This window comes from Glycine soja, chromosome 11 (genome assembly GCF_004193775.1).
Source record: "Glycine soja cultivar W05 chromosome 11, ASM419377v2, whole genome shotgun sequence".
Taxonomy (NCBI): Eukaryota; Viridiplantae; Streptophyta; class Magnoliopsida; order Fabales; family Fabaceae; genus Glycine; species Glycine soja.
In genome coordinates, this window is record NC_041012.1 from 50,009,492 (window position 1) to 50,022,034 (window position 12,543).

At 33.8% G+C, this 12,543-nt stretch overlaps 2 protein-coding genes across 2 annotated transcripts; one reads left to right on the forward strand and one right to left on the reverse strand.

The window, feature by feature from the left end:
• The first annotated feature begins 1,680 nt into the window (after positions 1-1,680).
• Positions 1,681-6,206, forward strand: LOC114374589 (interactor of constitutive active ROPs 3-like). The gene is made up of 3 exons (XM_028332249.1): positions 1,681-1,857; positions 3,363-3,540; positions 4,294-6,206. The coding sequence occupies exons 1-3, from the start codon at positions 1,838-1,840 to the stop codon at positions 5,938-5,940; spliced, it is 1,845 nt and encodes a 614-aa protein (XP_028188050.1). The 5' UTR covers positions 1,681-1,837; the 3' UTR covers positions 5,941-6,206.
• Positions 6,207-8,658: 2,452 nt separating this feature from the next.
• On the reverse strand, positions 8,659-10,598 carry LOC114375093 (dof zinc finger protein DOF5.3-like). Its single transcript, XM_028332840.1, has 2 exons — positions 10,333-10,598; positions 8,659-9,750 (listed from the first exon to the last, which is right to left on the reverse strand). The coding sequence occupies exons 1-2, from the start codon at positions 10,357-10,359 to the stop codon at positions 8,920-8,922; spliced, it is 858 nt and encodes a 285-aa protein (XP_028188641.1). The 5' UTR covers positions 10,360-10,598; the 3' UTR covers positions 8,659-8,919.
• Between the last annotated feature and the right edge of the window lie 1,945 nt (positions 10,599-12,543).

The following is a 12,543-nucleotide window of genomic DNA, read 5'->3' on the forward strand; positions in this document are numbered from 1 at the left end:
CAAATTAATATCCCATTCACTTTCTCATTCACCACCACACCACATCATGAATTTGGGCCAGAGCCTGGGCAATTGCCCAGGGTAGCCGGGCCTTGAAACCGCCCCTGCATAGCTGCCCAAAAACCCTACATCCATAAAACAAAACACCTTTATTATAATGTCCCTAAACCCCATTAAACCACCTACCTCGACCACAGACCCACCGCCATCCCCACACCTAGCTCTATTCTTCTTCTACGTATCTAATATTATTAACAAGTCATTAATCTGGATGCTACTTGATTCAATTTTCTTATACAAATTATTGATATTCTGCTGTTACACCTGAGAAAACAACCTCCTCGGAGAAATTCACACAATGTCTCCCATTACACCTAATGCCCTCCTCAACCTTCAACGATAGTGGTGGTGGCAAGGTGCTTGGCGACATAGGATGAGAAAAGGAAGATGAGGTGCAGAGGTTTTGAGTGTGGAATTGGATTTGAATTTTTTAAATAAGATGTTAATTGCTGTAAAAAAATAGATGTAATGATTTTTCAAGGACTAAATTTATCTATCACAAATATTTCAAGTACGTGCTCTCTTTAAAAAAAAATCAAAACATACTTGAGTTCAATGTTTATGCATTAAGAGTTAAAATAATTTTATATTATTATTTAATAAAAAAATATTATTTAAATTATTTTAAGATAATCATTTTAAAAATTAATAAATTTATAATACATTATAAATCAATTGGATGATTATGTAAAAAATATATATTTTGAATTAACTTTTTTGGTCATAAAAGAAGTAATTATTTTTTTAAAATACTCTCTTCGATCCTATATATTGGTCACAAATCATCAAGACCAAGAAAGAAAAGTTAAGTCATTAAATATGTTTGAAAATAAAATAAGTTTCCAATTATACCCTATCATAATTATATATCAAACTAATTTAACTAATAACTAATTAATTATTTAGCCTAAATTATCATCTCATACTCTCTCTCTCTTTCATGTCATTATTAATATTCACGCATTCCTGTATTATCTTTATCAATGGATATGGACTAATAGCAATCTTCAATCTCAATATCTCACTTTACTAATAATAAAGTGTTGAGAATAATATAAATGACAAAATTGAAAAATCGTTATTAATAAATTAATTGGTAACTTATAAATAAGACCAAGTATTCATTCTAGAATATGACCAATATATAGGATCAAAAGAATATAAATTTAGCTTAATTTAATTTTCCCAATAAAGAATACACTCCTAATACTTTTTGGGCTTTGTGCCTAACTAACATGGTGGGTGCTCATTTGAATTAATCCTGAATATCATCTTATACAATCTTAGAATGTAAATTTAAATCTAATTTAATCCCTCAAAGTTAAATCAAAGAATGAGGATTATCCCTTATTTATATATTCTAATCTTTATCTTTCTCCTTTCTGGCTTGGATTTTTTTCATTAGTTATTATTTTTTTTTTAGTGATGTCTTCAGTTTTAGATATATGTAATGTAATTAATGTTCTTCATGTACGACGAAAAGGGAAGAAGAAAAATGTAATTTTTATAGTAAATAAATGAGAAGTAGAAATTGATGTAAGCAATTCTTTTCTGCATTTATGGTTTGATATATGATGATTAAGAGTGCATTCTTTCTGCATGAATCTATTTATTTCCTCTCCAACTTCATTGACCTTCACATTGGATTCCCTTGTCTCATCAGTTAATGATATTTTTCTGAACTGTTGTAGTCCTTGTGGGTCAGGGAGCATTCAAGTGTAGCGAGTTCCTAATTTTTAATCCGTTTTACTTTCCTGGAATACAAGGCAGTTTAACCATGCAGACCCCAAAGACAAGGTAAGCTTCAATTGCTTTTTTCTGTTTTAAATGTTGCTTCTGTGCATTCCTTGTTCAAAATTATTTTGGTTCTTTAAAATGCTCTATGAAAAGGCTAAATCGACGGGATTGTTCACCTTGAATTATGATGTGGCATAACTCATGTTTCAAATTCAAACGTCAACTACCATATCTGGAACAAACTGTGCTCAAGAATATAAAGCTTTAATGCATAAGCTTATATAACTTTGTTCCACATTGGTGGGTCTAGTTAAAAGTTCACACATGCTTAGCACTTAGCATTAGCGCAAGCAAATGTTTTTTAACTATTCACAATTTGTCCTCTTCGATTAAACTTTTTTCTGCCTAAATCTTCCCACTTTTACCAAGTTTCTCACTTAGTTCATGCCATTTTCATATCAAGCTATTAGCTATGGTGTTGAAACATTCTGGAATCTGGGTAGTAAGATCGAATCTTAAATTATGATGCTTGTCTTTTTTATTACTCTTATTTATTAATTCCCTTCCTTACTATAGTACAATACTCCGTAAAGCTCAAGTTTCTGACGTTAATTATGTTTGTTTGGCTTTTGTCGCCGAGTCCAGTCTTTTATTTTTTCAAAGACTAATCATATTTTGTTCAAGTGCGTTTTTGTATAGGCGCCGTTAACTGCGGAATGGGAGATTAGGACCCGGGGCAGTTCTTCCCAATTACTATGATAATTATAATCATAATAATGTGGACTAAAGTTTGGTTGAATTGATTTCCCTGCGTCAATACTCAATATTACTATCTTTTTCAAATGGCTATAATGTTACGTTATATAACAATTATTACTATTTTTTTTTGGATGGATCAGCATTCAGCAATAGCATCAGATAGTCCCATCGCTATTTACCATTGATTGTATCTACCAAAAGGAAGAACCATTGATTGTACGATGGTAAATGGTGATAATATATCTTGAAAGAATAACATTCATGGTCAATTCCTGAAATTCTGAAGTTGAAATTTCAATATTTTTTTTGACGGAAAAATTTCAATATTTATAACCCTGTAAACAACCATAATGTTGATTTTACAACTTGTGATTGGAGAACTAGTTAATTATATGGTTAATGAGATTTACGTTACTTCTGACAAGACTTGATTCAGTTGATTGTAACTTACAGGAGTACTATTACTCGCGTATTTATAATACTCATTATGGCAATAGTAATTGTAATTTCGGTTTTAAATCTGCATCTTGTCTGTTTAAATTTGTCCAATGTTATGGATTTTGGAGCATCTCTACTCTCCTCTATGCTCATTTTGCTCAACCACAAGGGAATCTCTGTAATGAGTTAGCAAGTTCAGATTTGCGAGTGATATAAAGACATTGGTTTTGCTTATATGGCAAAGCGTTTATTGCTGGTATTTATTGCTAGAAATTTGAGATGTGCGTTTCCATATACCAATGCAATACTACATGATTATCATATTACTACTATTACTAATTCATAACGCTTAGATATTCTGATTTCAGAAGTAGTAGTAGCTCCTCTGAAGTGCCTCAGAAAGTGTCCCCTCGTGGTGGACGCCGACTCAGGCCTGCTACACTGGACACTACTGCATCTTCATTAAGCCAACCTAACAAAACATCAAAGGATAATACAAGTCCCAAACTCACCGACCGCAGATCACCCAGAAGCCCCGCTCCTGAGGTAAGTAGTAACACTTTTTCTTTAATTGTGTAACAAAATCGATCGTAGGGCTTTTGATTAGAAAGTGTTTTTTTTATGATAACGTAACAAGCACAAAAAATCTGTTTGTAGTTTCTTTCTTTCAAAAATAAAAAAACAAACATCAAAGCTTCATGTTATGCTTACTAAAAGCGCTTTTGATTTTTGCCGAAATTGTAGGATGTTGTTATGATTATGCTTTTTTTTTTCCAAGCCTTTAGGCTTACTTTTTGAAAAGGTGGTGTTAACTGTTGAAGGCTTTAGAGTTGGCTTTTATTTTTTTTGTTATTTTTGGATAATATAGTACTGATATAGCTAATGAGAAGGTAATTGAATTATGGGTCGTCTAATAGTGTGGGCACTTAAATTCCTGTACAAAAGCACGTTAGCAGTTAGATAGATATTAAAGGCCCCTTTTGGAAGGATTCTGTTCTTGAACTTATGGCGTATTCGAATTAATTAAGAGAGTGGGTAGAATAAGCTACTTCACTGCCATGTAATAACTTGTCATTGGTTCTATATATGTTTGATGTCGTTGTATATTCGAGACTTGTGAAAGATTAGGTTGATCCTCTTTTGAGCCTCTTTTGTTTACTTTTAGTCTTTTTCTAATCCATGTTGAAAGCACAAACATGGTGTGTTGTTTTATACAATTCCTCATAACAACAATTATGCAACAGTTAGAAATTTGTCTCAGAATTCTAAACCATTATAATTTATTTTCTGTTGCTTTAGAGGAAGCGTCCTAGCAGAATATTCGAATTGGAATCTCAGAATTCTCAACTCAAAGAGGATTTGAAGGTGGTGAGGAACCAGCTCGGTGTGTCTGAATCATGCAAGAAGCAAGCTCAGCAAGATGCTGAAGAGTCCAAGAAGCAAGTAGCTTCCCTATCCTTGAAACTTGAAGATTCTCAACAGCAACTTGTGAAGTTCTCGGCTACAGAACAATCTCGTGTTGTTGAGCTCCAGAAAACCATAGAAGAGCATGACAAGACTTGGCAATCCGAGCTTAGGAATGCCCAACAGAAGCTCTCAGACAACACCGCTGCGCTTACCTCTGCCATCGACGAAATTCAGCAGCTCAAGGTTCAGCTTGAATTGGTAGCTAACTGTGAGAATGCGCACACGCAAATTGCGGAATCATCAGACGTGGAGCTGCTAAACTTGAAGGATAACTTGGCAGAATCTCTTTCTCTTGTGGAGAACATGAAAAACCAACTTAAAGATTCCAAAGAGTCAGCTCAGGCACAAGCTTTGGTCAATGAGACTTTGAGGCAACTTGAGGCTGCAAAAAGAACTGTTGAGTTTCTGAGAGCTGATGCTGCTAAAGCTGTCAATGGCTACAACTTTGCTGCTTTGGAGTTAGACCAATCTAGAGCACGGGTGAACTCACTAGAGGAACTAGTAAGCAAACTTGAGTTTGGCCTCATTAGTAACAAATGCAACGGTTCTATAAATTTTGCAGATGATAGTATCATGGAGATATTACAAAAGGGTGAGACAGATTCTAATCGCATTGAAGCACAAATTTACTCTTTGAGCTCTGCAATAGAGAGTGCTGAAACTAAGCACCAGGAAGAACAGATCGAGTGTTCTGTGAAGATTAGGAAAGCCTATGAGTTGATTGAACAGATAAAATCAGAATCAAGCAAGAGGGAATCTCAGCTAGAGGCTGAATTAAAAAGAAAGAATGCCGATATTGAAGAGTTGAAGGCTAACCTAATGGACAAGGAAACTGAGTTGCAGTGCATTGTGGAGGAGAATGAGAAGTTGAATTTGAAGCTTGAAAAAAGGATGTCATCACAAAGAGAACATGAACTTCAAAAGGAGCTTCGAAAACTAGATGAATGCGTGGCTGGATTGAAGGCCGACCTGATGGAAAAGGAAACAACGTTGCAAAGCATATCTGAAGAGAATGAAATGCTGAAGTTGGAGATCAGTAAGAGGTTTGCACATGGTGGTAAGGTGATGGAGGAAGTTGCTGCACAACTAGAGGCAGCTAAGGCTTCGGAACGCGAGGCGGTTATGAAGCTTGGTATTGTGATGGAAGATTCAGACAGAAGCAACCGAAAGGCGGCGAGGGTGGCCGAGCAACTGGAAGCATCTCAAGCAGCAAATTCAATAATAGAAGCTGAACTAAGAAGGTTGAAGATACAGTCTGATCAATGGAGAAAGGCTGCAGAGGCAGCTGCTGCTATGCTCTCAGCAGGGAACAATGGGAAACTTAGTGAGAGATCAATGTCTTTGGACAACAACTATAACTCTATAATGAACAAGTACTCACCTTTTTGTGAAGAGCTTGATGATGATGATTTTCAGACCAAGAAAAATGGCAACATGCTCAAGAAGATTGGGGTCTTGTGGAGGAAACCTAAAAAATAGTCAATGTTGGCTGTTTACGAGTTATGACCCGCTTCTAATGTTATGATTATGTTAACTGTAATGTTTATGTTATGCAATTTTGTCTGACCGCTACCCTCCTTTTTGTTTGGTGAAACGTTGTCTACAGATGCTTAGTAGTTTGAATGAATTAAGCGCTTTTATAATTCAAGGACGTGTAGGTAGAGATTAGAGATTGTCAATGTTTAACCCAAAAGGGTTGGGGTAAGGTTTTCTTTCCATCAGTGAAAATCGTGTTTGATTTCTAATGAGTTGGGTGACATCATAATTTTTCTCTAAGAATAAAAATAAAAAAAGATTGTCAATGTTTTGTTGGCACTTGAGTGGCAATGCCATGTGATTCAAGTTGCATCTCCATTATCCGTTCTTTTGGGCCTCTTTGAGCTTCGGATATGGTTCTTTCGGTGTTTTTTTGGAGAACTTGAAGCCCAAAGTCTATATGCACACAAACTAGTTGCGCCTTGAGGGAAATGAGGGAGTTTAACTTCAAACCTTTTAACGGAGGATATGGTTCTGGATCACCTTCGTTGTTATTATCCAACTAAATATCCATCACTAGCCCGTTCGCTTCCTTTCCATTCAGCCTCCACTTACAAGTTACAAGGACAAAACAATGATCTTATTGTGCGAACTAGAAGGCAAAAAGGATTTCTCCAACTTCAATGCTACACAAAATCCACTATTTCATACTCCCAAGAGCAAAAAGGACACCAAACTTTAATCGTTTAGCTCTAAAATGCAAGTTAGTCTTTTAAACTATGGATTTACATGACTTTTTTTTGGTACTATTTCCACAAACTTCACAGACTCTGGGTCATGAATTTAGTGCAATAAATAAAATGAAAACAATTAATAAAGTTTCATTATATTAATTTGTGAAACTTTTATTCTTGAGATATTTTTAGATCTAACACTACTCTTAAAAAAAATTGAATGTTCGACTTAGCTTATTATTACAAAAAAACAGATACTCGATATTCTTTTTAAACATAAATTGAGTTAATTTTGAACACTAAAAGAAAAAATAAATCGTGCATACAGTAATAAAAATGTATATTGTTCCAGTCAAAGAATGCCCTTGAAGGTTTGCCCAGATCAGCTTTCAGTTCTACTAAAATCAGTTTCAAAATCAAGATAAAGCCAAAATAATAAATAGTTACTTCAACTTTTTAAATTTTCCACCATAATTTTGAGATTCAAAATTCATTTCAAGAGTTTTGAAGCACATGATTGATAAGATATGCTTGATAACTTTAAGATTCATACATGCATGTTTGATAACTCATCGCATCTAACTTGATAAGCTATCATTCGTTGCTTATGCGTATTTGATTTTTTTTTTTTTTACGTGGTTTCTAATGCTAATGCACTTCTAAGACACGAAGACAAACACACATATGGTAGTCCATTCGAAAGTGCGTTACGTGTTTTTCCTAGTTTGGTTTTTTTGTTCTTTAAGCCTCATTTTTTTAATTAAAAAAGGCTACTTCTATTTAAAATTTTATTTTTTAAAGTTCTTAACATCTATAGATCCTGGTGTTTGTTTTCTACGCTGTACTACTTTGTTAATTAAGTACCCTGACTCACATTCTGACAGTCTTATAATTTTCAAACTGATGTCTGGCCGTTTTCTCACGCCCAAATCCTACGTTGGATTTGGTCTGCAAAGGCCAAGGCCCTAGGCTCATGCGTCACCGAAATTTCTATTTCTTAGGAACACGAAAAATTCTTTTTACTGTTCTTAATGAATAATAAATATCATTACATATTTTCACTACTTAATTTAATTGAGAAATTTTATTTATACAAATTATATAACTTTCTTTACGAAATAGAAAGATAAGAAAATTAAAAATATAATAAATAATGTAATAAAGAAAGATAAAAAAAAAGTAAGGGTTTATTTATCTTGAAGAAAATTTTCATTTTCAGTTATAATAATACCATCCTATTTTTGTTCTGTTTCTTATTTTCAAAAGTTTGAATTTAAGATAGTAAAAATACAAAATAAAAATAGAAAAAAATTAAAAGTATTTTATACCATTTCAGCAAGTTTTTTTTAAGGCATATTATTTCAAGTTCAAACAATAAAAATATTTTATAAATTATTAGTATATATATGATTTTATTATATAAATACAATATCCCAATTTAACTTAATTAAACCAGACATTAAGTCCTGCAAGATAGGAACTCTATGAATCCCTTTTGAATAAGCGACAAAACAGTCATGGAATCACATTCCAAAATAACTTTTGGATAATGATTTTCCCACGTTATTTCCAATGCAGTAATAACTAATAACACTAACACCCCATAACTCCGCTGTTAGAACAGAAGATGAGCCAAGTTTTTTCACAAATCCCCCTATCCAGTTGCCTTTGAATAATGCATTTCAGTAGTTGGTAAGTTCTCCATGTTTTACCTGACGTAATAAGATGCAATCATTGTAGAATAATAATATCTTGAAAAACCACACCACTAATTAAAAACCCAAAAAGCTCCTGAAAGTAGTCTGAAACAGTTATTCTAACTGTTTAGACTTCAGACGCCCGGGGTCAGGTTGTACAAAATAAACTACGACACATCACTATCATTCTTCTCTTTCATCTGTGATCTGTCTGTCAAATAATTAAGCAAATTAATAATGCTCTATATACTATTTCCCTCCACCTTCATTGCATTGGTTGGCAAACTACAAATCTGAAATTTCATTAGTCTATTCATCATTAAGAAGATAATTTAATAGTACAGAAAATTTGACAGTTTTTGAGGAGCTAATTAAAAAACGGAGGGAAAACAATACAAGTAAAGAAAGTGGACCCAAGTGAATCAAATCCCTATTAACCCAAAACTACTCAAGATGATTGACAGTACTTTAATTAAAATTAAGACTGACATATTAGTCAAACATAAATTAGAGGAAATAAGTGCCTTTTGATTTTTCTTGTGGCGGGGGGTCTACATTAGAGGACTTTGGAGAAACCCGTGCCAAGAATTTGTGAAACTGTTCCAACTTGCAATTGTTCTTCCTGAGTCAAGTTCGCCAATGTTAGTGTCTGCATTAATCTGCCATGGGAACCCCCCCAACACCCTCCTTTCACTTTGTTCTCTGCGACTACACATTTCTTGCTTCATTACACTCACTGATTGAGTTGTTGCATTGCTCATTATCACTTGATCGTAAGGGAGCATCATCTCTCCACTAACCCCAACCACACCAGAATTGCCATTATCCACCTCCCCCAAGTCCCCGTTTCCATACATACAATACAAATTCTGAAGATGGTTTTGTGTCTCAAGGAAACCAGTTCGAATTGCATCCAAAAATGAAGGGTTTGCTGAGGAGGGATTCATGCCTGAATTGCCAAGAATGTCACAAAATGAGCCTGTGGTGGGGTTCCCCAAAGTTGAAAGATCACGATCATTGTAACCCAATTGTCCACTTGATTGTTTTTGAAACCTAGCTACTGCTAGAGTGAAGTCATTGGAGTCATAAGACAAATGAGGGAGTGTAGTGAGTGGATTAAGATTGGGTGTCAATGTTTGATCTTGAGCCCTCTTTAATGATGATGATCTCTTCTTCCTGCATCCTCCTCCTACTGGAACATTCCTCAGTGTTCCTCCTTTTGTCCAATATCTCCTACAAGACTTGCAGAAATATCTTGGCTGAGAAAGACTATAATTGTTGTAGTAGCAAAATTTTGTGTTGGTGGAGTCACATCTTGGGCATTTCAGAGCTTGTTCTGGATGAGGCTTTGGCTTCTTCTCCACTGACTGGCTAGACATTTGCTGCAATAAAATATATAAAGTTGTATGAGTGTGGATGAATTAAATAGTTGATTTCAGGCCAAAGTGCCAAATAAAATTTCCCCGGCTGAATCTAAGTGTGTACCGTGAATGATGCATGCGTGCGCACATATATAGTCAGAAAAGGAGAGTTTATGATGCAAATTATAGGTAGAAACAATTGAATATAAAAATAAAAAAAATAAAAAACACTCATAATCACACTCGCAAAAAATATATATATCACACCTAAATTTTCAATTCTTGCATTTTGTTGATACACGATTGAAGGGTAATTCACAAAGATGAAGATGGGAAAGTTATAAAATAATTTGCCTTAACATCAAATTCTCAGCTTCGAGAATTCAATTGGAAACACAGATATTATACACACACATATATGGATCATTTCATTATTCATTCTTTAAATTGATCTTGTGGAAGGAAGAATTAAAAACCAATATCAACCACACTCTCAAAAGTAAAACCACACGAAGCAAAGAGAGAAAAGGAAAGAGGATTGTGATTTTAAAATTTTAATCAGGCAATATATCTAGCATGGTGCATGTTAATTAATTATCCTACCTGGGGTTGTCCACTACAAGGATTCATTCATACAATCAGAATCGGACTAAGCACAACACACTAAGGTTATTAGAATCTCAAAGGCGTGCTTTTATATGTGGGTGTATCTATCTGAGTGTCTAAGTGGTAGTACTTGACATGAAAAAAAGAAGAAAGGGAAAGCGTGAGAGTGCAAATTAAGGTTGAGAATGGAGATATCTTAGGGAGGGAGGAGTCATGCAAATTGCGAAGTGAGGTTGGTAATAGAAACCACAAGACTTGTTTGGATATATATATATATATATATATATATATATATATATATATATATAAAGCAAGCAAAACAATCCCTAGGGAGGGAGAGAGAGAAGGAGAGGATAATGATGGTTTTTGTCGTACAATATGGTCTATGAATGAGGTTAGCTTGCACGCAGAGAAAGCATTCAAATTCGAGTAATTGTACTCGAATCTGTTGTGCAAGGGTTTCATACGAACCCCAACCTCAGTCTTTGTCCCCACTGGGTGTCAGTGGATGCAACTATTAATGGGCCACACCCTTGTTTGATTGGCCAGGCTGGCCCCCACGCATCCACCATCACTACTCACTCACCCCATCCTTGTTCGTGAGAAATTATTAGATGTTTATGGTGTTGATAGAAAGAGTTAAGTATAATATCAATGAGAATAAAAAACAGTTATAAATTTTTTTTATAATAACTATTATATTCAATTAATTGATTTACACACCCTCGATTAATTAAAATTATATCAATTTTAGATTATTTAATAATTTATATTTTCGGATTCATTTCTTATAAATAAGAAATAACTAGGTAGTTTACATCATTATGGTCTTCATTAATCTAAAATGCATTTATATGATATATAATTAAATTTTATTAATTTTTATATTTAATTACATATTTAATCTGTATAATTTTTTTTAATTCTTATTGTTAATATCCTAAAAGTTTATATTTTAATTCTCAAAATCGTTAAATTTTCTAATTTTGTTAGTTAAAGAATTTTAATGATAGAAATCTTTTAAAAATTAAAATATAAATTTCAAAAATTAAAAAATTCACTCATTAACTATAAAGATTAAAAAAAATAAATTTTAAAACTATAAAGATTAAATGGATAATTAATCTTAATTTTCAAATTAAAAACTTGATTATATTTTGCATAAAAATGAGCCCAAATCATAAATATGTGATTGTCCCATCTCATACAATAATTTTTCCATGCACAGCCGATTTTCTCAGCCTCCAAATCTAAACCTCGTGCATCATGGATTCCCATATTTCCTAACTAACATTTGAACCCCTCATTTTATAATAAAAAATATCCCGACCGTATATTTAATTAATAATAAAATTAAAAGGTATCATTATCGGACATGAAGAAAAACAGAGATTTGGTCTAAGAAGGGGGCAAGAATGTAGATGTTTTTGGGTGTGTGTGATGAGGTGGGGCCGAAATAACATGCAATTAGATTATTAATTATCCTTGTCGTTGTTTGTTGAATGTCTGGATGGTGTGGACGCGTAATGATGTTGGAGATACCGGTGACTGTGAAAGATGATCTTCATATTCGTCGTCTCATATCTTTCATTTTTTTTTTTTTTTGGTGTATTCATAATCAATCATTCATTTGTTCACACACTAACCAGGTATTGTTCGCCCCCATTTGCTTCTTTTATCGTTTTAATTTGTTGCATGAAACACGTTGTGCCCAGTACATAACATACACATACATATATTCATAATAGGTATGCTAGCCACCTCACCAATTAGTCATCACTACCTCTCGATTGATCAGTCAATTTTGCTTTACTTGGTTTGGGTCTTTTGGCCCTTTAATTTGGGTGTTGGTGGTCCCTCATACCCTGAATATTTATAATCTGCCCAAGCAAATGACGTGTCTTAACTCCCACTTATTCAATTGGAACTCAAGAGACATAATTTCCCATTGCAGTCAGTTCACACCAAAACCTATGTATTCTTTTTAAAGGATAACGAAATACTAATAAATTCTTTTTACTATCATAGATAAGCTAAGGGTTATTTATTGTTTATGATGCTGCCTCTCTGGCTCTCCCCTAGTTCAAAAATTTGTACAGTACGTTGGGTTTTATAAATGATGTCCAATATTGTTGATATGATGGCTAAAACAATCTGTCAATCTCGTAGCATATATATAGTAGTTGCAACTTACAAGTTAAGTTTGAG